Consider the following 21,574-nt stretch of genomic DNA (forward strand, 5'->3'; position numbering starts at 1 on the left):
CAGGGGTGTGCTAACCCCACCTCCGGTATACAGGGGTGTGCTAACCCCACCTCCGGTATACAGGGGTGTGCTAACCCCACCTCCGGTATACAGGGGTGTGCTAACCCCACCTCCGGTATACAGGGGTGTGCTAACCCCACCTCCGGTATACAGGGGTGTGCTAACCCCACCTCCGGTATACAGGGGTGTGCTAACCCCACCTCCGGTATACAGGGGTGTGCTAACCCCACCTCCTGTACACAGGAGTATGCTAACCCCACCTCCTGTACACAGGAGTATGCTAACCCTACCTCCTGTATACAGGAGTATGCTAACCCCTCCTGTATACAGGAGTATGCTAACCCTACCTCCTGTATACAGGAGTATGCTAACCCCACCTCCTGTACACAGGAGTATGCTAACCCTAACTCCTGTACACAGGAGTATGCTAACCCTACCTCCTGTACACAGGAGTATGCTAACCCTACCTCCTGTACACAGGAGTGTGCGTGTGGGTGAGAGAGTTCCTCACACTGAAGCACACTCCTGGACACGCACACACACTCCTGTATAGAGGAGCGTATTGAGCGCGGCAGGATGTATAGGAGGCTTGAGTTCAGTATAAGGTGGTGTCAGAGAGGACGCGGTGAGTTGGTGTCACACTACCCCTCCGCAACACGAGCCGTCAAGTGAAATTCAGCAATGTTTTTTGATATTGAGCGCATTCGCCGCTCCTCCTCCCCTCCCCCTCCGGCACGTATGGCCGTTTATGATTTGGTATCACAGCGATCGTCTGTCCCGAATCAAAGTACGAGGAGAGAGAGAGAGAGTCGTCCGCCTACCTCGAAGTCGTTGGCCTTGTTGTAGTGCATGTTGAGCGCCCGGAACAGCTCGCAGTCGCGGCTCACGCTCATCTCGTCGGCGCCGGTGATGCCGTCGTTGATGGACTGCCGGGCGAACTTCTCCATCTGGATGTAGTAGAACTCCCTGAAGTTGCTGAACCACTTGATCAGCTGGGAGGTGATGCAGCGGTTGAACTGGAGGGAGAGAGGGAGGCGGGGGGAGGGTGAGAGAGGGGTCAGCACTGGTCAGACTGGATATTGTTGAAGGAAGAAATTAATCTAACCTTGGCTAATCGAAAATGCTTTCAGCTACGATGATGTTTGCAAGACAGATATAGATGAAGCATAGATAGAAGCATCTTGTCTAAGCCGGATTACAGGATAAGACTGGTGTTTCTTTAATGCAGTGCTTACTGTCAATAAATCCCGTGAAAATAACAAAATCACAATGCATTTGCTACATTCTTTTCTGACTTCCCATGTACCGTTTTTATATCGCCATTGGCTCCAATTGTAAGCTAAAGCCCTTCAAATACAGCCCCAAAGCGACTGGGAAAATCATTCAGGCCGGGAAAATATAGGGAGCAAAATATAGCCCCCAGTCAGGCCACTTTTCAAGCGGGGCGTCGGGGTCCCCCACCAGGAAAATCGTAGTTACAAACACGTATTTCCTGCAGCTAATGCTAGAATAGTGTGTCTTTTGCTATTTTAGTTATCTTCACAGGATGTGTTGACGGTAAGCAATGCATTAAAAACACATGGGCCTCATCCTTTAGAGACATCAGACTGAGTGTGAGGGGAGGCGGGGGAGAGGCGGGGAGGGGGGATGTAGTGTGGCGGAGGGGTTATGAGAGAGCATGTCATGTCACAGCAGGGAGTCGAGACACGGGGCGAATAACTTACAACAGAGGGGAGAGACCGGGGGAGAGAGAGAGAGAGAGAGAGAGAGAGAGAGAGAGAGAGAGAGAGAGAGAAGGAGAGAGAGAAAAGAGGGGAGGGAACACGGGTCGGGCAGCGAGGGAAGATAATAGAGACATAAAGTAAAGACAGCAAGAGAGAGAAAGAGAGAGAGCGAGAGAGTGTGTGTGTGTGTGTGTGTGTGTGTGTGTGTGTGTAAATGTGTGTGGTTCATCTTCCCCACTGGGAGCAGACCTCCCCCCCATCATAACCCTGAGAGTGGAAGAAGGGGGTGGGGGAGGTGTGGGGGAGGTGGGCAGCGAGACCGCAAACACATAATTGACCAGAAAAACGATTAAGTCATCATCTGAAGCGCCCTGGCCCGCAGGGGGCTCAAACATGTACTTAACCCCGCTCGCCAATTACCCCCCGACTCTCCTCCCCTCCTCCTCTCCTCTCCTCTCCTCCCAGGCAGGAAGAAAGGAGAAGAAAAAGGGAGAGAGTGAAAAAAGAAAGAGAGAAGATAAGCGCTGCGGAGAAGAAGGCTGTGTGGCTATCTGATCGCTGCCGCTCGGCTGGATTCAATAGGGACGAGGCAAACCTATTCAGAGCTGCAGGCTCGGCCCCCGCCTGGCCCCAGCAGTGAAAACACACTGTCCAAACATCCACACTGCTAGATAAGGACCTCGGGGGGCTCAGGGTAGCCCCCCGCTCCCCCTCACCACCCTGCAGAGAGCACAGGGTAGCCCCCCGCTCTCCCTCACCACCCTGTAGAAAGCACAGGGTAGCCCCCCGCTCCCCCTCACCACCCTGCAGAAAGCACAGGGTAGCCCCCCGCTCCCCCTCACCACCCTGCAGAAAGCACAGGGTATCCCCCCGCTCTCCCTCACCACCCTACAGAAAGCACAGGGTAGCCCCCCGCTCCCCCTCACCACCCTGCAGAAAGCACAGGGTAGCCCCCCGCTCTCCCTCACCACCCTGTAGAAAGCACAGGGTAGCCCCCCGCTCCCCCTCACCACCCTACAGAAAGCACAGGGTAGCCCCCCGCTCCCCCTCACCACCCTGCAGAAAGCACAGGGTAGCCCCCCGCTCTCCCTCACCACCCTGTAGAAAGCACAGGGTAGCCCCCCGCTCCCCCTCACCACCCTGTAGAAAGCACAGGGTAGCCCCCCGCTCCCCCTCACCACCCTGCATAAAGCACAGGGTATCCCCCCACTCGCCCTCACCACCCTGTAGAAAGCACAGGGTAACCACCCACTCCCCCTCACCACCCTGTAGAAAGCACAGGGTAACCACCCTGGCCAAAGCATGGGCTCCCCACAAAAAACACTTCTTTCACCTGTCAGTGGTCTCCAAGAGAAAACATCTCACTTGCTCCCAAAAAATTCTGGCCTGCAAAAGCTTTATGTGCCCCCCCCCCCAAGCCACCACCCCACACCCTCCACTCTCACACACACACACACACACACACATACACACACACACACACACACACACACACACACACACACACACACACACACACACACACACAGAGGCCGTCTCTCCTCCCTCCCCTCTGCTCTTTTTGTGGTGCTGGAAGAATGGGGGGACAAAACGCTACTAAACGCTGAGCGGGCTGCTCGCTGCTCGCTGGGGAGGCCGAGCGGTTTTGACATGGAGATTAGGCTCTGGCTATTGTTCGACAACACACGCACACGCACACGCACACGCACACGCACACACACAACACACACACACACTCCTCACAATCTGGGATGGCACTCAGGCTCACACACACTCGACACACACATACATAAACATAAGCGCACGCACGCACAACACGAGGGGGAAGGCGGGACGACAGAACAGAAAGGTATGAGACGGGCAGAAAGTTCGGCCAATCGCGAGAGGCGAAAGTAGCTGGACTAGGAGGCAGGACGAGGGCTAAAGGAGGGGGCCGGTCGGTGTCTTTTCTGGAATGATCGGCGGATGACATAATGGGGGAAAGAGAATAAGTCCGCTTGACATTGTTTGGCAGGGTGTGTGTGTGCGTGCGCGCGCGTGTGTGTGTGTTCAGGAGGGGTGGTATGGTGGCTGTCCTAAAGTGCAGGGTGAGCATAAATGGGGAAAGAGGGAAGAGAGGAGGGGGGGGGGTAAGCAGGGAGGAGGGGAGGCGAGTGGGTCAGCGCCGTCGGACAATGGCGTGCGGGGGAGGGGCCCGGGGGGGGGGGGGGGGAGGGGCAGAGGGCCGGAACGTGAGCAGTCAGCAAGCCGGGGTCATGACATCGGAGTGTCAAACAAACAAACTACTGACACTTACAAATACAGCAGCCAGCACACACGCCTATTCTTAAACACACACAATGTAGCAGACAGACTTCACGCTCTCAGTGTGACAGCGCACAAAAACACACACGTCCACGCTTCGCTTTTCTGCCCACCGGGCCCGAATAAATCTCTACCTCGGAGTAAGACGTGGACCCCTACCTGTTTGTGTGTGTTCGCGAATCAGTGCGTATATACGTGTGTGTGTGTGTGTGTGTGTGTGTGTGTGTGTGTGCGCACGCACGCAGGTGCATGATGGAAGGCTGCATACTAAGATTAAAGTCAGTGAAAGAGTTACCATCGCTCATGCAGGAGACCTTTGGTGTCACCGCAGCCCAGTGACTGATAGATTTGTCACTTTAGACAAGGATCACTTTATTACACCGACAGCCAGGGAGAGAATGTATGAAGGCCTATATGCTACAGCCAGGGAGAGAATGTATGAAGGCCTATACGCAACAGCCAGGGAGAGAATGTATACGTAACAGCCAGGGAGAGAATGTATGAAGGCCTATACGCAACAGCTAGGGAGAGAATGTATGAAGGCCTATAGGCAACAGCCAGGGAGAGAATGTATGAAGGCCTATACGCAACAGCCAGGGAGAGAATGTATGAAGGCCTATACGCAACAGCCAGGGAGATAATGTATGAAGGCCTATACGCAACAGCCAGGGAGAGAGTGTATACGTAACAGCCAGGGAGAGAATGTATGAAGGCCTATACGCAACAGCTAGGGAGAGAATGTATGAAGGCCTATAGGCAACAGCCAGGGAGAGAATGTATGAAGGCCTATATGCAACAGCCAGGGAGAGAATGTATGAAGGCCTATACGCAACAGCCAGGGAGAGAATGTATGAAGGCCTATACGCAGCAGCCAGGGAGAGAATGTATGAAGGCCTATACGCAACAGCCAGGGAGATAATGTATGAAGGCCTATACGCAACAGCCAGGGAGAGAATGTATGAAGGCCTATACGCAACAGCCAGGGAGAGAATGTATGAAGGCCTATACGTAACAGCCAGGGAGAGAATGTATGAAGGCCTATACGCAACAGCCAGGGAGAGAATATATGAAGGCCTATACGTAACAGCCAGGGAGGGAATGTATGAAGGCCTATACGCAACAGCCAGGGAGAGAATGTATGAAGGCCTATACGCAACAGCCAGGGAGAGACTGTATGAAGGCCTATACGCAACAGCCAGGGAGAGAATGTATGAAGGCCTATAGGCAACAGCCAGGGAGATAATGTATGAAGGCCTATACGCTACAGCCAGGGAGAGAATGTATGAAGGCCTATATGCAACAGCCAGGGAGATAATGTATGAAGGCCTATATGCAACAGCCAGGGAGATAATGTATGAAGGCCTATACGCAACAGCCAGGGAGATAATGTATGAAGGCCTATACGCAACAGCCAGGGAGAGAATGTATGAAGGCCTATACGCAACAGCCAGGGAGAGAATGTATGAAGGCCTATACGCAACAGCCAGGGAGAGAATGTATGAAGGCCTATACGCAACAGCCAGGGAGAGAATGTATGAAGGCCTATACGCAACAGCCAGGGAGAGAATGTATGAAGGCCTATACGCTACAGCCAGGGAGAGACTGTATGAAGGCCTATACGCAACAGCCAGGGAGAGAATGTATGAAGGCCTATAGGCAACAGCCAGGGAGATAATGTATGAAGGCCTATACGCTACAGCCAGGGAGAGAATGTATGAAGGCCTATACGCAACAGCCAGGGAGAGAATGTATGAAGGCCTATACGCTACAGCCAGGGAGAGAATGTATGAAGGCCTATACGCTACAGCCAGGGAGAGACTGTATGAAGGCCTATACGCTACTCAGCCAAGCTGTGGCTCAATAACATAGTGCTGGCATACAGTACAGAACGTGCACGCTCACATGCACATACACACAAACACTCACATACACATATAGGCTGAATTTGGGTGTGTGCACTGAGGCCCCCTGCAGCTCCAGCAGTCTTGGTTCATTGCGGGTGGGGGACGAACACCCCCCTGATAGCAGCTAAGGACAAGAATCCTCGGTGAGGGAGGAGCTAAAGACAAGAGTCCTTGGTGAGGGAGGAGCTAAGCACAAGAGTCCTTGGTGAGGGAGGAGCTAAGGACAAGAGTCCTCGGTGAGTGAGTTGCTAAGGACGAGAGTCCTTGTGAGGGTGAGGGAGGAGCTAAGGACGAGAGTCCTCGGTGAGGGAGGAGCTAAGGACAAGAATCCTCGGTGAGGGAGGAGCTAAAGACAAGAGTCCTTGGTGAGGGAGGAGCTAAGCACAAGAGTCCTTGGTGAGGGAGGAGCTAAGGACAAGAGTCCTCAATGAGGGAGGAGCTAAGGACGAGAGTCCTTGTGAGGGTGAGGGAGGAGCTAAGGACAAGAGTCCTCGTGAGGGAAGAGCTAAGGACAAGAGTCCTCGGTGAGGGAGGAGCTAAGGACGAGAGTCCTCGTGAGGGAAGAGCTAAGGACAAGAGTCCTTGTTGAGGGAGGAGCTAAGGACAAGAGTCCTCAATGAGGGAGGAGCTAAGGACAAGAGTCCTTGTTGAGGGAGGAGCTAAGGACAAGAGTCCTCAATGAGGGAGGCAACGGGTTCAAAGGAGCTACATCACTGCGGCTCCTTAATCAGAGCTGGCAGGGGTCAGCCAGCACAGACATGAGACATGGCAGTGGGGGACGTGTGTGTGTGTGTGTGCGTGTGTGTGTGTGTGTGTGTGTGTGTGTGTGTGTGTGTATGTACGTGTGTGTGTGCTGCTTGGTTGGCTGAGAGGCAGATGAGAGAGAGACAGCTAGAGCGTGTTTCTCACACTCACACTCAAGAGCCTGTGAAAGGTCAACGTTTAGTGCAAACAGCACAAGATAGAAAGTGGCACCCACACACACACGCACGCACGCACGCACGCACGCACGCACGCACGCACGCACGCACGCACGCACACACACACACACACACACACACACACACACACACACACACACACACACACACACACACACACACACACACACACACACACACACACACACACACACACGCATGTCACACACATGCTTTACAGATGCATAGACCCCTTAAGACCAGAATAGGAAAACACTTGATGGTCTAAACGCCAGCTAGCCTCTTGCCTGAAGTATTCTCTTTGACTGTCAGTTACTCAGTAACTTCAGTATCACTCTTACAACTCATGTTTAATCATGTCTTTTACCTTTTTCTCCTGTTTTCTCCCCAATTGTACTTGGCCAATTCCACCTGCTATGCCGCTCGTTGCTCCACCCCCTCTGCCGATCTGGGGGCGGAGCCATTTGACTACAGCAGAACATGCTTCCTCCTTCTTTTCACCTGACAGCGAGGTGTTTCACCGGCAGGACATAGCGAGCGCGTGGGAGGATCACGCTATTCCCCCCAGTTCTCCTCCGCCCCCGATCAGGTTCATCCCGACCGACCAGAGGAGGCACTAGTGCGGCGACAAGGACACATACCCGACCGGCTTCCCGCCCGCAGACACGGCCAAATTGTGTCTGTAAGAGAACGTCCGACCAAGCCGGGAATTGGGTCAGGGTGGTAGGCGAGTGCTAGCCTACACGACCCAGACGCACAACTCATAAATCAACACGTAGAATCAGCTTGATTTGGTGTTTTCTATTATTCTGGCTTTTGGTAAGAATATGCAGCTAGCTGCCTTTTATAACTGATGATGACTATAGAAAGGCCAAAGTATCTCCCTCTCTCCAACACCTTCTCTGACACAGTGGTCAACAATGGGGCAGAAAGCACACAGATGACCTCAGAGCACTAAGCTACATCCAGAACAACCGGAGAGGAGAGCAGAAAGAGAGAGAAGCTGTCCGGGCCCCTCTCTCTCCCTCTCTCTCTCTCTCTCTCTCTCTCTCACACTGTGTCTCTCTCTCACTCTCGTAAGCCCCTTCACAGTCATCAGGGCTTTCCAACGTTTCCTGTTTTCGCAGGGGTGAATTGTGGGAGATAATCTCCAGCTGCCTATTGGCTGACTGCACACAAAAAGCGGCCCTGGAAAGCGGTCTTTTGTTACCGCGGCGACTCAAATCCAGTGGCTGCTTTCTCCTGCGCCCGCCGGGGGAACACAGACCATGTGACCTGCACAGACCATGTGACCACCACACCATCAACACATACCATGCCACACCATCAGAACATATAGCATGCCACACCATCAGAACACAAACCATGCCACACCATCAGCGGAAAAAAAAAAAAAAAAGAAAGGACAAGGAATGACATATAAAAGCTAGGGGGGAAACCCTCCCGACCTCAGCCACTCCACAGCACATGACTGGTCTCAAATACTCAGGCTCATCACTAACAGAGAGACAGAGGGAGAGAGAGAGAGAGAGAGAGAGAGAGAGAGACCAGGATGCACAGAGAGAAAGAGAGAGAGAGAGGGGGGGGGGGGGTGCAGATATTTTCTGATATTTTCTACCTGCATGTAATTAAATGTGAAAGTAAAAATGTATATTATCTACCACAATGGTTCTCAAAGTGGGGTCCGGGGACCCCCAGGGGTCCTTGAGGGGGTTCTAGAATGACACAATGACAGAATGTATGACTGTTTTGGTCATGGGTTTCATACACTTTATGTAATAAAACATATCAAAAGCAAAAATCTTATCAGATGGGGGACGCTGGGACAAAATCTTATCACATGGGGGTCCGTGGTCTAATTTGTGTCAGTTTAGGGACCCTTGACGTGAAAAAGTTTGAGAACCACTGCTCTACCATCAAAGTCTGCACAGCCTACATAATGATACAAATCAACATTGTGTCTGTTTATAAAGGCAAAAAAAGTCTATTAATTGACTGAATATAATCCCTTCATCTTACATAAACTGTTTATTAACCTGTAATAATTATTTATAAATTCCTCCTCTCTATTAAAATAATAGCAGCATTCATCATGCTATCATACAAGTGGGAATGACCCTATAGGTGGCCATCAGCGACACTACACACCACCAATAATATTATGTCACATCCGTCAAAACATGTCACGCACTGAAAGTCAAAAGTCACGAGCGTCTTAAAAGGAGGTTAATAAGGAGCACAACATCGACGGCGTCCCGACCCGCTTCCCACGTTTATTAGGTCCTCGACAGTCAAGACCTGATTAGACGAGCCCTGATTAGCCGGCAAGACTTTTGTCTGAGGAGGGCCGCGCGCGCTAAGAGGCTGGGCTAGCCGCATCTAATTAGTTAGTCAGTCTCATTCCCATACATGTCTACAGACTCAGAGCTTTGCACCCCATTGTCTTCTACTGAAAACAAAAACAAAGCCAGGTCAACCATAATCCCCTTAACTATCTTGACCTTGTTTAAGTATCTAATGATGCATTCATTTAGGGGCGCCTACTTGCGAATGATCAGTCACGGTGGACCTCGACTGTGAGCCGCGCTGGTCGAAAAACACTTTGCTAGCTATTAGCCGGTGTGGCTTTACACCCGGCCGACACGTTTTCGAGAACAGATCAGAGAGACTCAACAAATGGCCCGAGTGCTGTACAGGTGCCTGCACCCCCACCCACCCACTGCTTCTCCAACCTAACCAATGTGTGCGCTGAGAGCAAGTCATGTGAACCTGCGAGTTATGGTCGGTGGCTATGGCGACCGAGAGGGGGCAGCTGGGAGAAAAGGAAAGCTTTATCTCCTGATTTGAATAAGATGGCCTGGATCTGTCAACAGGGTGTTTACCCTCCGTATGGTCCGAGAGGGGCGCGCAACCCAACAACAACACCAACAAACTCGGCCGGACCGACACACTACAACGGCCATTGTGTTGTTGTTTTGTGTGCGTGTGTGTGTGCGTGTGTCCGTGTGTGTGTGCGGCTTACGTATTACGCTTTGTTTGCTAAATTCCCTTCATACAACCCCCAATGGAGCTAACTGCTCATCCTCGGCCATATTCCCTAAACCGCCTGTCTCTCTCTCTCTTCCCCTCCCCGTATCCAAACCGTCCTCCCTACACCTGCTCAGAGAACCACTCCTCTCTGTCTCTAGGCTCCATCCTCCTCTCCTCTCCGTGCCCTCTCCACCCCTCCGTTGCTCATCTCCCTCTTTATCTTTAGAATACTCATGGGCTCTCCGGCTCCCTCATGTAAACCCGCTCAACTTCCTCTTCTTTCATCTTTTGCATAAAGCCATAAGTTAGTGAGGGAACGGCTCTCGTTTCGTTTCCAGCAAGACAGAGAGACGAGCGACGCTGCTCACTGTGTAACCCAAGCTCGCCACATCACAATTAGTAAGATGCAAGTTCCCCTTTTTGAAGCGCGGCTGTTGACCAAACCGCAAAAGCCAGGAGGAGATGCAGCGAAAGAGACAAAACGTATCGCGATCCACCCGTGTACGGGTGTGATGGCAAAAAGAGTCACACTCTCTTCTGAGAAGAGTGAGGACAGACAGGTGAAATTGAAAATAACGAGACAGACTAGAGATATAGTAACATTTTGGACGTACGTTTCAGTCTGGGACAACGTAACGATAAAAGAAGCGCTGAAGGGCCGGGGACTCACCTTGACATCGGAGAAGAACATCTTGAGCATATTGGAGCTTGGGTAGCGGGCGTAGAAGAACATGAGCTTGGCCTTCTTCAGATGATTGGGGGAGAGACCCTCCTGGATCTGAAAATAGCTGCGGTTAAGGAAATGCACACGTTTTTGGGAAACAACTCTGATCACAAAATATCTACCTGGTAATACTTCAGTAATACATTTTGGGAACAAGTTATCATTTGGATTATTCGTATCCAAATGTCCCTTTCGGTATGAATGCATGGGTTGCAGGGGGCCTGAAGACAGTGCACCCAGGCAAGGCCATTTGCTTGTAATTAGCATCGTCCGTATCAGGTGCGCGAGCGTCACGGTAAATAAAACGCTGGCCAGCACTACAGCCGACGCTTTTACATAAGGAGGCTCATTTCACAGTCAAAGTAAGCAAACGCCTTTCGTACACCCCTCACCAACCTCCGCCGACACAAACACCAGGAAGAAAAAAAGGGGGGAGATTTGCATATCACAGACAAAGACAGCAGTTAACGCCAGTGACGGGCAAGAAGGGCCCTAATGGCTTGGCGACAACACGTGCCAAGCCTGAATACGACCGGTCTGATGTTGGCTTCATATCAGTGGCAAAACCAGGTCTAGAAGATGATGGTGTCCCACCACCACCACCACCACCACCACCACCACGCTGAGGCCCGGGCGACATGAGAAACGTTCTCGCACATGCATAGGGCCGTATTCAAATACGTGTGTCAGAGGCCGCGTCTTCCTAATGGATCGCCTGGATTGAGCCGCGGCGAGGATGGAGATGGGTTTGGCGGGGGGCACCTTGAGCGATAGAAGGCTTCCAACCTTCAATTACATCCAGCCCCCCTCCCCTCCTCCCCCGCCCCGCCTCGCCTCCCCTCCTCTGCTCCACCCCTGCCCCCCAGCCCCTCTCTCTGCCGCTGCCAAAGCCTTGGAGGAGGAGGAGGAGGAGGAGGAGAAGACAGAGGGGCTCGCAGGCTTGGGACTCAGCCCGCGATGGTGGGGGGGGGGGGGGGACTGAAACACATCTGCGCCACCGAACGGCCCAAGCCATTTCCATGGTGAATTAACGGCCGTATAATGCATCTGATAATATCAATCTGGGGGGGGGGGGGGGGGGATAAGACATTGAAAAGGGGGCGGGGCTGCATGTTAAAACCTCAGGCTGTTTCAACACGGGGGTTTTTCATCAGGCAGGCAGGCGCAAGACAGGGGTTTTAAATTACACTGAAGATACGACGCAAAGTTTTCATGAAGACTATTTACACTTGACTGGACAAAATACATTGCTCTTGTGTTATTTATGATCTACAGGGGTGGCTATCATCGTTAAACTCAGCCAAGTGTCCAGATGTAGCTGTGACCGTCGAGAGGGGACGAAGGCATCAGCTGCTAGATTGGATTGCCCTTGGCCCCAGGGTTACACAGGGGCTCCCATTCGCAAAAAAAGCCAGCACGCTGGGCTGGCTCCTTAAAGACCGCCTCTACTTTGTCTGCTGATTCAGTGTGTGTGAGAGAGAGAGAGACAGAGAGAGAGAGAGAGAGAGAGAGAGAGAGAGAGAGAGAGAGAGAGAGAGAGAGAGAGAGAGAGAGAGAGAGGGTCTTGTGGGGGGAACCCTGGCAGACTGGTGTTACTCTGGCAGGCCTGGCCAAAAGAGCAGCACTTCACTCTCCTCACCACACCATCTGCTCCAAGTGCAGGGGATACAATGGCTCCTCAGACAGAGAGAGAGAGAGAGAGAGAGAGAGAGAGGGGGAGAGAGACACACACACACACACACACACACACACACACACACACACACACACACACACACACACACACACACACACACACACACACACACAGAGTGATAGAGTCAGTGAGAGACAGAGACACACACACACACAAACACACACACACACACACACACACACACACACACACACACAGAGTGATAGAGAGAGAGACAGACCGAGTCAGTGATAGAGAGGGAGACAGACAGACAGACAGACAGTAGGAAATGGGATGTTTTGCTAAAAACACACACACACACACACACACACACACACACACACACACTAAGCTGCGTGCTTGTACGCTTAAGATTAATTTGTTTCCCTTTTCCAAACGAGGCTTGGCACCACTTTGTCCTAAGCATTGACATCACAAAATGCTTCTGAAGTTTTACCTCTCTGCAGCCACATAAACACAATATCACCTCCTCGCTTCCGTCGATAATTAAGGAGCTTCATATCTCCTGATGAGGCACTTTCGTCTCCAATTCACTCACAGCTTGCAAATGTAATTGTGATTGGACTTAGGGGTGGCGCGCGAGGCTATTATTTTGTCATGATGGTGCCCTCATACCAGCTGGCCCACTGTTCGCCTGCCACATCTGACAAGACATCATCATTCTCACAACACTTCCCCAAAGGCCAAAGTCATGAGAGGAAAATAGCTGCTCCACTTCCTAATTCCAGGTGTAAGGACAAGAATATTCCGAGTCGGCGCGGGAACAAATGGGGAAATTGATGGCAGCCATCTGCTCCGCAACGCTGCCGAGAGCCGGTGAACTTGAACGCACCTCACAAAATGTCTGACAAGCTGTCGCGCCGTTACTTCCGAGGCCCGGAAATAATAATAAGAAAGCTGCAGAAATATCACAAAATGACTACTCCCGGTACTTTTATTGCATCAATCAATGGAGCCAGCTGTGAACACAGAGAGAGAGCGCCAACACTAAATAATCTATTATTTATAAATCTCATACTAATTATGAACAACTTAGAAAACGAAATAGAAAAACTTGGTTCCCAAAACCTGTGGAATAAACTTTTCATGTAAAAAGATAAATAAATATATTTTTTAATTAAATGACATGTTCTGCCTATTCCTCCCATTTAGGGGACTAGCTACATCTGTTAATGCCCTGGATTTTATAAATGCTACAGTGAAAGCCACAGCATCTGCCATATGTGGTTACTGTTTGATTGTCTTCTACGTTCTCTCTCTCACTCTCTGTACGTCTCTCTCTCTCTCTCTCCCTTCTCTCTTTTCATCCCTCCATCGGGAGCCCGCAGAAGCAAAGGATTATGGATCTCTGGAAAGCGTTCACCCTTGGGTCAGAAGACAAGACGGGGCGAGGTAATGAAAGATAAACAGCTCGCTGCAAACACCTGTTAGCGTCCGCTTCAAAGAAAAGACAGGGAGGGTGTGTGTGTGTGGGGGGGGGGGGGAGGTGCAGGGAGGGAGAACAAAAAAAAAAGAAAAAAAGAAGTCTTTGGCTGCCAAGCAACAGCCGAAGGCCCCCCGGGCTGTTGACAGATCTTTATGAAATGAAAACAAAAAGAGAAAAGAAACGACAATGAGTGTTGGCTTTTTACTGCAGCGTTTGGGTGATAAGAGGAACACGGGGAGAAAACGCAAGCAATCATAAAGATACATCTTTACGGAGTCCTCGGGCGAACCCTGACACGCACACACGGGTACACACGGGCGGGCACGCACACGCACACGCACACACACACACGCACACAGGCACACAGAGAGAGAGAGAGAGAGAGAGAGAGAGAGAGTGAGGCTGAGCCCACAGGTGCTCAGGTAATCATCACAAACACAACCGCACATCAACGGCAACAATGTATCACGAGTGTCAATTCTCATTATCATAGAGCCACAACAGCTCAGGAAATTAATGGCACTAATTATCTTCATCGGTTGTAATGAATTGTCCGGCGTGACACGAATCAACCCTTCGTAAGGGTGAAGGGAGCGGACTAAGGAGGTATAGGGGGAAACAGAGGAGGGACTGATGTATCCGTTTAAGCTATTAGTCCCGAGTCCCCGGGGGGTTCAATTTGAGCCTCCCATAGGGGATAGCCTCTTTCTCCTCGGGGCACGATTGGGGCACAGCCGGGTTAACTATAAGGGAGGAGGCTATATAACACCATTGTGTGCCAAGTTTCTGGATCCTATCTCTCCCTCCTTGCTCTTTCAGGCCATTTTTATAAAAGGAATCGGGGCCAGTGAATGTCGTGGGGACCTAATCTTCGTGAGTAAAGTGATACGTGACAAGGGTGCTTTTAAAGCACTCAGGACTGAAGATGGAAGAAAAGGTTGCGGCGCGGAGCAGCTGTGAGAAGGAAGAGGTATGAGTATAAAAATAAATGCAACAACAATGCAGCGCAATGGAGGAGAGTGCAACAGCGCTAGTGGGAGGCAAAAGTGATTCATCACCAATTTCTCCGTTTCTGACGGGAGATTTGCTCAGGCTCAAAAGATTTGATTTTTCTCTTTGTGGGTCCGGATGAAATATGCCTGTGTCTGCCTATAAGGGGAGCGACCACCTGGAATCTGGTTTTGCACAGGCGTGAGGAAATGTGAACTAATGGGACCACAAAGATTACAAAATCAGATTCAGTGTTCCTGATTAAACGTACAGTAGATATACTCACTCATTGTTCTGTCTTTCGCTCTCACTCTGAATTTGAATGTAGTAAAGGATACGTTGCTGCCTGAGTAGGGTGAGATGTCGGACATGTCCTGCAGGTCGCCGCACTCGGACTTGATGAGGGACAGGGAGAGTTCCCCTGCTGCGCTGCCAGGGTGGGCTGGCGAACAAGAGCGATGGTGGTGCCCCAGGTGGTGGTGGCCAGACGCCATCTTGGTCCTCAGGCTGGTGGTCTCCCGGGACAGGTCCATGGAGTCAGGTGAGGCGCGGTCCTTGCCTGGGTAGCCACCCGAGGGAGGGCCCAGGGGACTCTGGAAAGGGTAAGGGAAGGGCAGGGGGAAGGGGTGTCTGAAGGATGGCGGGCTGAAACCCATGGAGGCAGAGAGAGAGGAGGGGTGGAGGGAGGGGTGGTGGTGCCCGCCATGGGCACCCACAGCTGAGGACTGGTGGTGATGATGCTCGTTGGGGGTCTTCCTCACGACTAGGGGCAGCGCCTCGGTTTGGTCATTGGTGGGGCCTGGCATCCCTGGCATACCGGCAAAGGAGTCTAGTGGGTTGGGAATGCGGACATCGCCGAAGCACTGCAGCCTCTGGTTGGTGGTGTGGAAGTTGGGGTTGTCTCCGTTGACGACGGCGGCAAAGCGTTCGGGGGGTAGGGGGAGCGGAGGGAAGGCCTGCTGGGGTGTGGGTCGCGGAGGCTTGGCGAACACCTTCACCACCGTGTCCACCACCTGGGTCATGGCCGAGTTGAGCTCCTGCTTCAGCGTCTCCGCCAGCTGTTTACCCTCGGCGTGCATGGAGGATCCGGGGCCTCCCTGGCTTTTCCCCCGGCCCAGAGCTTCTCTCCTGGGCTTCTCTCCCTGCGCTAGCCGGGCCTGCTCCCGGAGCAACGCCCGTGCCTGGTCCAGGAAGTGGCCCGGATCCAGGTCGGACATCTCATTGTCAGAGCGCATGTCGTCTCCGCCTCTGTCATCGCCGCCGGTGTCGGACCTGGCCGCGCTGTCCTCGGACATGTTGCCCAGGTCATTGTGGAGGTCGTTGTGCTCCGAGTCGTCGGTGGAGTCGTAGATCTGAAAGAACTTCTCCTGCAGCTGGCGTAGCTGCTTCTGCATGTCTTCCAGCTGTAGCTTGAGTTGCCGTCGCTCCTCTTGCTTCTGCTCCTTCCTCTGGCACACCAGCTGGGTGAAGCTCTGCTGCTGCTGCTGGGGCAGCCGCTGCTTACGCTTGTTCTCCCGGCTGCCGCTGCACACCTCGCCCCCCCGCGGGCTGCTGGGCGCCCCCTGCTGGGACTGTGGAGGAGGGCAATCCATCTCCATCTCCCGCTCCGCATCCATGTCGCGCTCACGCTCGCCGGGGTGTCGGTTAGCGACGGGTACCACCACGCTGGGCGAGTGGCTCATACCGCGAATAATGTTCTCGACGCGAGCCCGCTTGGCCCGCAGGTGTTCGTCGTTTAGGCGCTCCATGTCGAAGGCGCCCAGGCCAGGCGGGCGGCCGAACGGTGACAGGCACTCCTGGGGGCTGCTGTCCTGGGAGGAGTTACTGCAGGCGTCCTCCTGGGGAGCCTCCGAACCCGCGCTGGAGAGCCCCGAGCCGGGGAAGCCCCCGTCTCCTCTCTCACCTCTTTCCAGTCTTTCCCCCCTCTCTGCTCCTCCTCCGTTTTTAGCCATGTTATTCTTGAGGAGCTGGGAGATGATGGTGGCGCCTGGGAAGGGCATCATGGCATCCTCGTACGAGTTGGCCCTCTTCAAAAGCTTTCGGAGCACATTGGACTTGGACTCGCTGTCGTTGGCTGATACCACTCCGGGCCCGCCATGTGGCTGCACCACAGAACAATCCATGGAGTCGGTGTCTGATCCGTGATGAGAGTGAGAGCTCAGAGAGTTCATGGCACCGAAAATGGCTGCTTTGGCGCGGGCGATGTTATCAGTGGTTAATGTTGTTGCTACTGCTGCTGCTGCGGAGGTGGCTGTGCTGCCCACGGTTCTCTTGACACCAATGTCCACACGTCTTCGCTTGGTCTGTCTGCTCAGGAGGGAGTCGCTGTCATGGTCCGGCATCACGGGCTGCTCCTATTGGGCCATATCCCACCGAGCCAATCCTCCAGGATCCAAGCTTCTGAGTACCTGAGGGCAAAAGTAACATACACGGTTTCACGACTCAACAAAGCGACAGATTTTCCCAGAATATAAGTCAGTCATTAAGTCAGAAACGGGACTTGGCCTTTCGAAGAATTAACTGCCTTTATCTGAATAAACCACTTCAGTTTCAAATAATGAGGACACTAAAATGGGGAAATGCATGAAGGTTTCTGATTGACTGAAACAATAATAATACAAAAAAATCTCCCTCCCGTGATTTGCCTCAGCCGACAGCACGGGTATGGAAGTCTCTCTCAGGACGACCACAATGTGTTTCTACACGGACAGGGACATCCATGATCACATTTAGGCAGTGAGGACCAATGACAGAGGGGGACAGGGAAGGGAACAGGCTCGGCATTCCAGGGCAAAGTCCTACATTTTATCCTGTCCCCTGTTACACGCAGCGCGACACTGAACCAGTTCCCACGGAGCACAAAGCTGCATAAAATTATGATAATTACTTAAGTACTTGTCCTCATTTCCATGTTTGTGTGCTGTGAGCCAACGTAGGAGCTATTGACTCACAAAAAAATTAAATTAAATTAAAGAAGTTGGATAATGATTATCTCCAATGTATGTGGTGTAAACAAGAAATGTACAGTCACAGTTAGCTCCTTGGCTGAACCCGACTCAGTAAGTGAGCTGTCTTTTGGTCAATTCAAAAAAATATTATTGCAAACCATCACTATTCACTACACATTGGATAATTCTAAAATTCACATACGGTTTTCACATAGATCGATATGGGCATCATAGCTTAAGCGAGGGGAAGAGTGACACATAAAAGAAACACAATTAAAAAGGCCTATTGATTTTGGTGCCAGCAGGAGCTCACTTCTGTGTTTTTTCGCTCGTCTTTTCATCTGGCAAGGGCAGTTAATTCTGCTCAAATGAATAGGTCAAGGGTCAACTCCAGCAAGGAGAAACCTAAAGCGCTCTTACAAAAACCCTAATGCCCCACTGAAAGCGAAACGTTTTGTCACTACCCGGCCTGCATCAATAACACTATGGAAGCAGCGGTTGCTATGTCTTAGCCAGTGGCATATCAGTCATATTAAATCTTTCTATAATGAATGAAATTGTGAAGAAGGCATTTTAATCTGTGTAATAACAATTCATGCATGCCACTAATCTTTCTTAAAATATTCATGCAATTAGTAAATTTATTAATTTCAGTGATGCCAGCATAAGTGAGGCTAGATTAGTTTAGACGCGGTGCAGCAAAATACAATTTTCTCCTTATGCTCTTATAAGCAAAACCCCAAGCGTTATTAAGTGTAATATTGGATGGACCGATAAAATATAACGGACAAACAAAATCCTCTCCTCGCCTTAAATGTTACAGGTGTCTGCAAATATACTCAAAATGTTACACCGATTCAAGCTGATTTGATGCTAAATATGGATCTTGGTTGTAAAAAAAATTCTACATTTAATCATTTTTTGTTATGAAATGACATCAGATTACAAAATTCATTTGAAGGCATTAGGCTGAGATTCACCCCGTTATTGAAGGAGGGATAGGGTGGGGAAAATGTATCTATGAAATGTAAAAGCATAAGACAAACGGTGAACTTTGAACAGTGATTCTTGCTTGTTCTAACTATAAGACAATTTATCATCTTTGAATTATCAAGTGAAATCAATTCACTGAAAAAAATGACAAGGCTTCATTTGGATCATTATGTATCATACACACACAAACACACACACACACACACACACACACACACACACACACACACGTGCACTTACACACACACACACACACACACACACACAAACACACACACACACACACACACACACACACACACAAACACACACACACGCTGCGCTTACACACACACAAACACACACACACACACACACACCTTTGGATTGGCATCATTTGAAGTTGTGCCTTGTGATGCATCACAGTGACATGCACTGGCAGGTTGACAGTCTTCATTGAAATACCTAACAAACATTTTGCCAAGACTGTAAAAAGCAAGATTTGCTGGGGGGAAGCGTTGGGTCAAATGATTTCCTATTGTGGGGGGGGGATGGAAATCTTACAAGTATAACACCACCCACACCAAATAATAAAATAAATCATTTTGACAAATGGTTTTGGCCCAAGTTTCGACATCCATCTCCAGCAGTTCAGACAAGGGGCGATATATCTCCAAGAAGAAAACCTTGACTTAACGCCTCAGACCTTATAACAATGGGCTGGAAATAGTCGCCAGCACCTGTCTTTTCCAACGGCGCACCTGTCTCCCATTGCCCATGCGCACTCTCTCCAGTCAAAGACCTTCCAACATTTTCAAGGAAATATGAGCGCAGATGAACAATGAGCAGTAGCTCCTCTCTCAACCTTTTAAACCCCCTCTCTTTCTCCCTTTTCCCAGGATCTTTAAAAGTCCGTGAACCGCTAACCCTCTGGGACCGATAAGAAACCAGAAGAGGAGAGCAAAGAGAGGAAACAAAGAGAAAACGACGAGATAAGTTCAGGACACTAGGCCTGCTTTGAAATGATATATTCTGATTATTCACCAAAAGCTGTGGGAGTTAAAACAGGAGCCCATGCAACGTTTCCTCTCCAAGATGTGAGAAAGTGCGGGCGATGGATGTCCGCTACTTGGGACAGTTCTAGGCTAAAGACTTTAAGATAACAATATGCCAAAAAAGATCAGGTGCGTGCACTGTTAATAGGCTATGCAACGTTTTTATTACAAATAGCCTAATAACTCAGACGTGTTTGCGCAGAAGGTAATCAGGAAGCTGGAGACAAATCCTGGAAAGCGTGGATATGGATTTAGCCTACAGTAAATGTAGCACATTAGGGGTATTAAACAGCATTTTTGTGTATACGGGACAAAGACATCAAGCAATAGGCAAATCCACGGATTTCCACACTCACTGAAACACAGCTAAAACGGAGTGTCCATCGCAAATCAACCACGTTTGTTAAAAAAATTACAAGAAAAAGGGTCAAAGAACAGAAAACAAAACACCAATTCACACGGACACACATTTGCTTCCCAAAACTTACTTCGCGCAAAGTTGCAAATCAACTTGATCTCCGCGTTGATGAGGAAGGTTGGGCTACCGTCCGCGAATCATCCTCATAAAAAACACGGGGTTGCTCACGCAACTCTATCACACACATCACGCCAAGATGGGAAACGAATTCAAGCAATAACGTCGTATCGATATGATTAGCTGCCGTCCATCGGAACAAATTGCCAAGTTAATAGCTTTTTTGCTTTGTTTATTTTTTCCGCCCACCGAGCGCACTGGCGACACGGGACCAGAACAAGAGAGAGGGAGGTATCTGAGGACAAGGTTACTTACCCTTTAGATGGAAAAGCTCAACTCCTACGGCAAAAAAAGAGAGAACACGGTGCGCAAGGCGGATCGCTGGACGCTTGGATATAATAATTTCTCAGAGAAGGAATCGCTGCAATAAAGTGAGTGACGAGAGCGAAAAAATAATAGCAAAGAATATATAGAAGATAAAAAAGAGCTCTTGCGCGTCGGTCTCTCCCTCTATCCTCTGCTGTGACCAAAAGAGAGAGAGAGACAGAGAGAGAGAGTGTGTGTGTGGGATAGAGAGAGCGAGAGTGAGTGAGTGTGCGTCTCGGAGGCGCACTGGATGCAGAGGCTGGCTGGATGCTGCGCGCTCCTCCGCTACTAAAGATTCACTTTAAGACGCGGCTGAAGGAAACAGGAAGACGTGCGCGTCACCGCGCGGCGTGATGTAACTGTCGCAACCTACCAATAAGAGCCGTGCGTCCGGGCCGGAGAAGAGCGCACTGAACTTGACCAGGGAATGGGACTTGAACATTTAAAAAAGAGAGAGAGAGAAAGAAAAAAAAGGAAATACTATTCTCACTTATCCCTTCTTCTGCGAGTAAGAGTTATGCACTTTGATATCACATTTAGAAGCAAATGCAAAAAAAACACGTCAAGTCATTTAGTTGCATATTCAGTCTTCATTAATAATGTGAAATTCAGCTTACACATGTTTCGTGATTTTTCAAATCAATAAGTGTCATACTTTAAAACCATGCAGGCAGAATAATAAGGCAGATGATTCCACCAGTTGGCTGTCAAAATTACGCTTGAAGAAAATAGATTGCTTTGGCAACAAGTGAATTTATCTCATTTTGTCGCAGATGTATTCATCTTTGCAGATTTTTTTTTATTTTAAGCCCAGCCTACTAGATAGTCTTATTAAGATGGACATTGTTGTTATTGTGAATAACATGTTATGCCTAATGTTTTCTATCCCTTTACAGCGTCATCTTAATTTATCTGAATTTTAGTAAAATTACAAAACAATACGTAATTTTTTACAATTCAAACGCATTTTTATTTCCAGAGGTTGTGTTATGCATGTTATGATTCATTTTGGATGTTTA

General features: G+C 50.2%; 1 protein-coding gene across 1 annotated transcript in view; it reads right to left on the reverse strand.

Annotated features, from left to right (window-relative positions):
- Positions 1–17,081, reverse strand: part of LOC310782778 (prospero homeobox protein 1-like) — a gene marked incomplete at its 5' end in the record, with an annotated part of 41,216 nt that extends 24,135 nt beyond the window's left edge. The window contains 3 exons of the mRNA XM_083643525.1: positions 822–1,016; positions 10,574–10,681; positions 15,078–17,081. Of these exons, the coding sequence (XP_083499651.1) occupies positions 822–1,016; positions 10,574–10,681; positions 15,078–17,081 (2,307 nt within the window). The remainder of the gene's footprint in view (positions 1–821; positions 1,017–10,573; positions 10,682–15,077) is intronic.
- Positions 17,082–21,574: the final 4,493 nt, after the last annotated feature.

This window comes from Poromitra crassiceps (assembly GCF_964638095.1).
Source record: "Poromitra crassiceps genome assembly, chromosome: 9".
Classification (NCBI taxonomy): Eukaryota; Metazoa; Chordata; class Actinopteri; order Beryciformes; family Melamphaidae; genus Poromitra; species Poromitra crassiceps.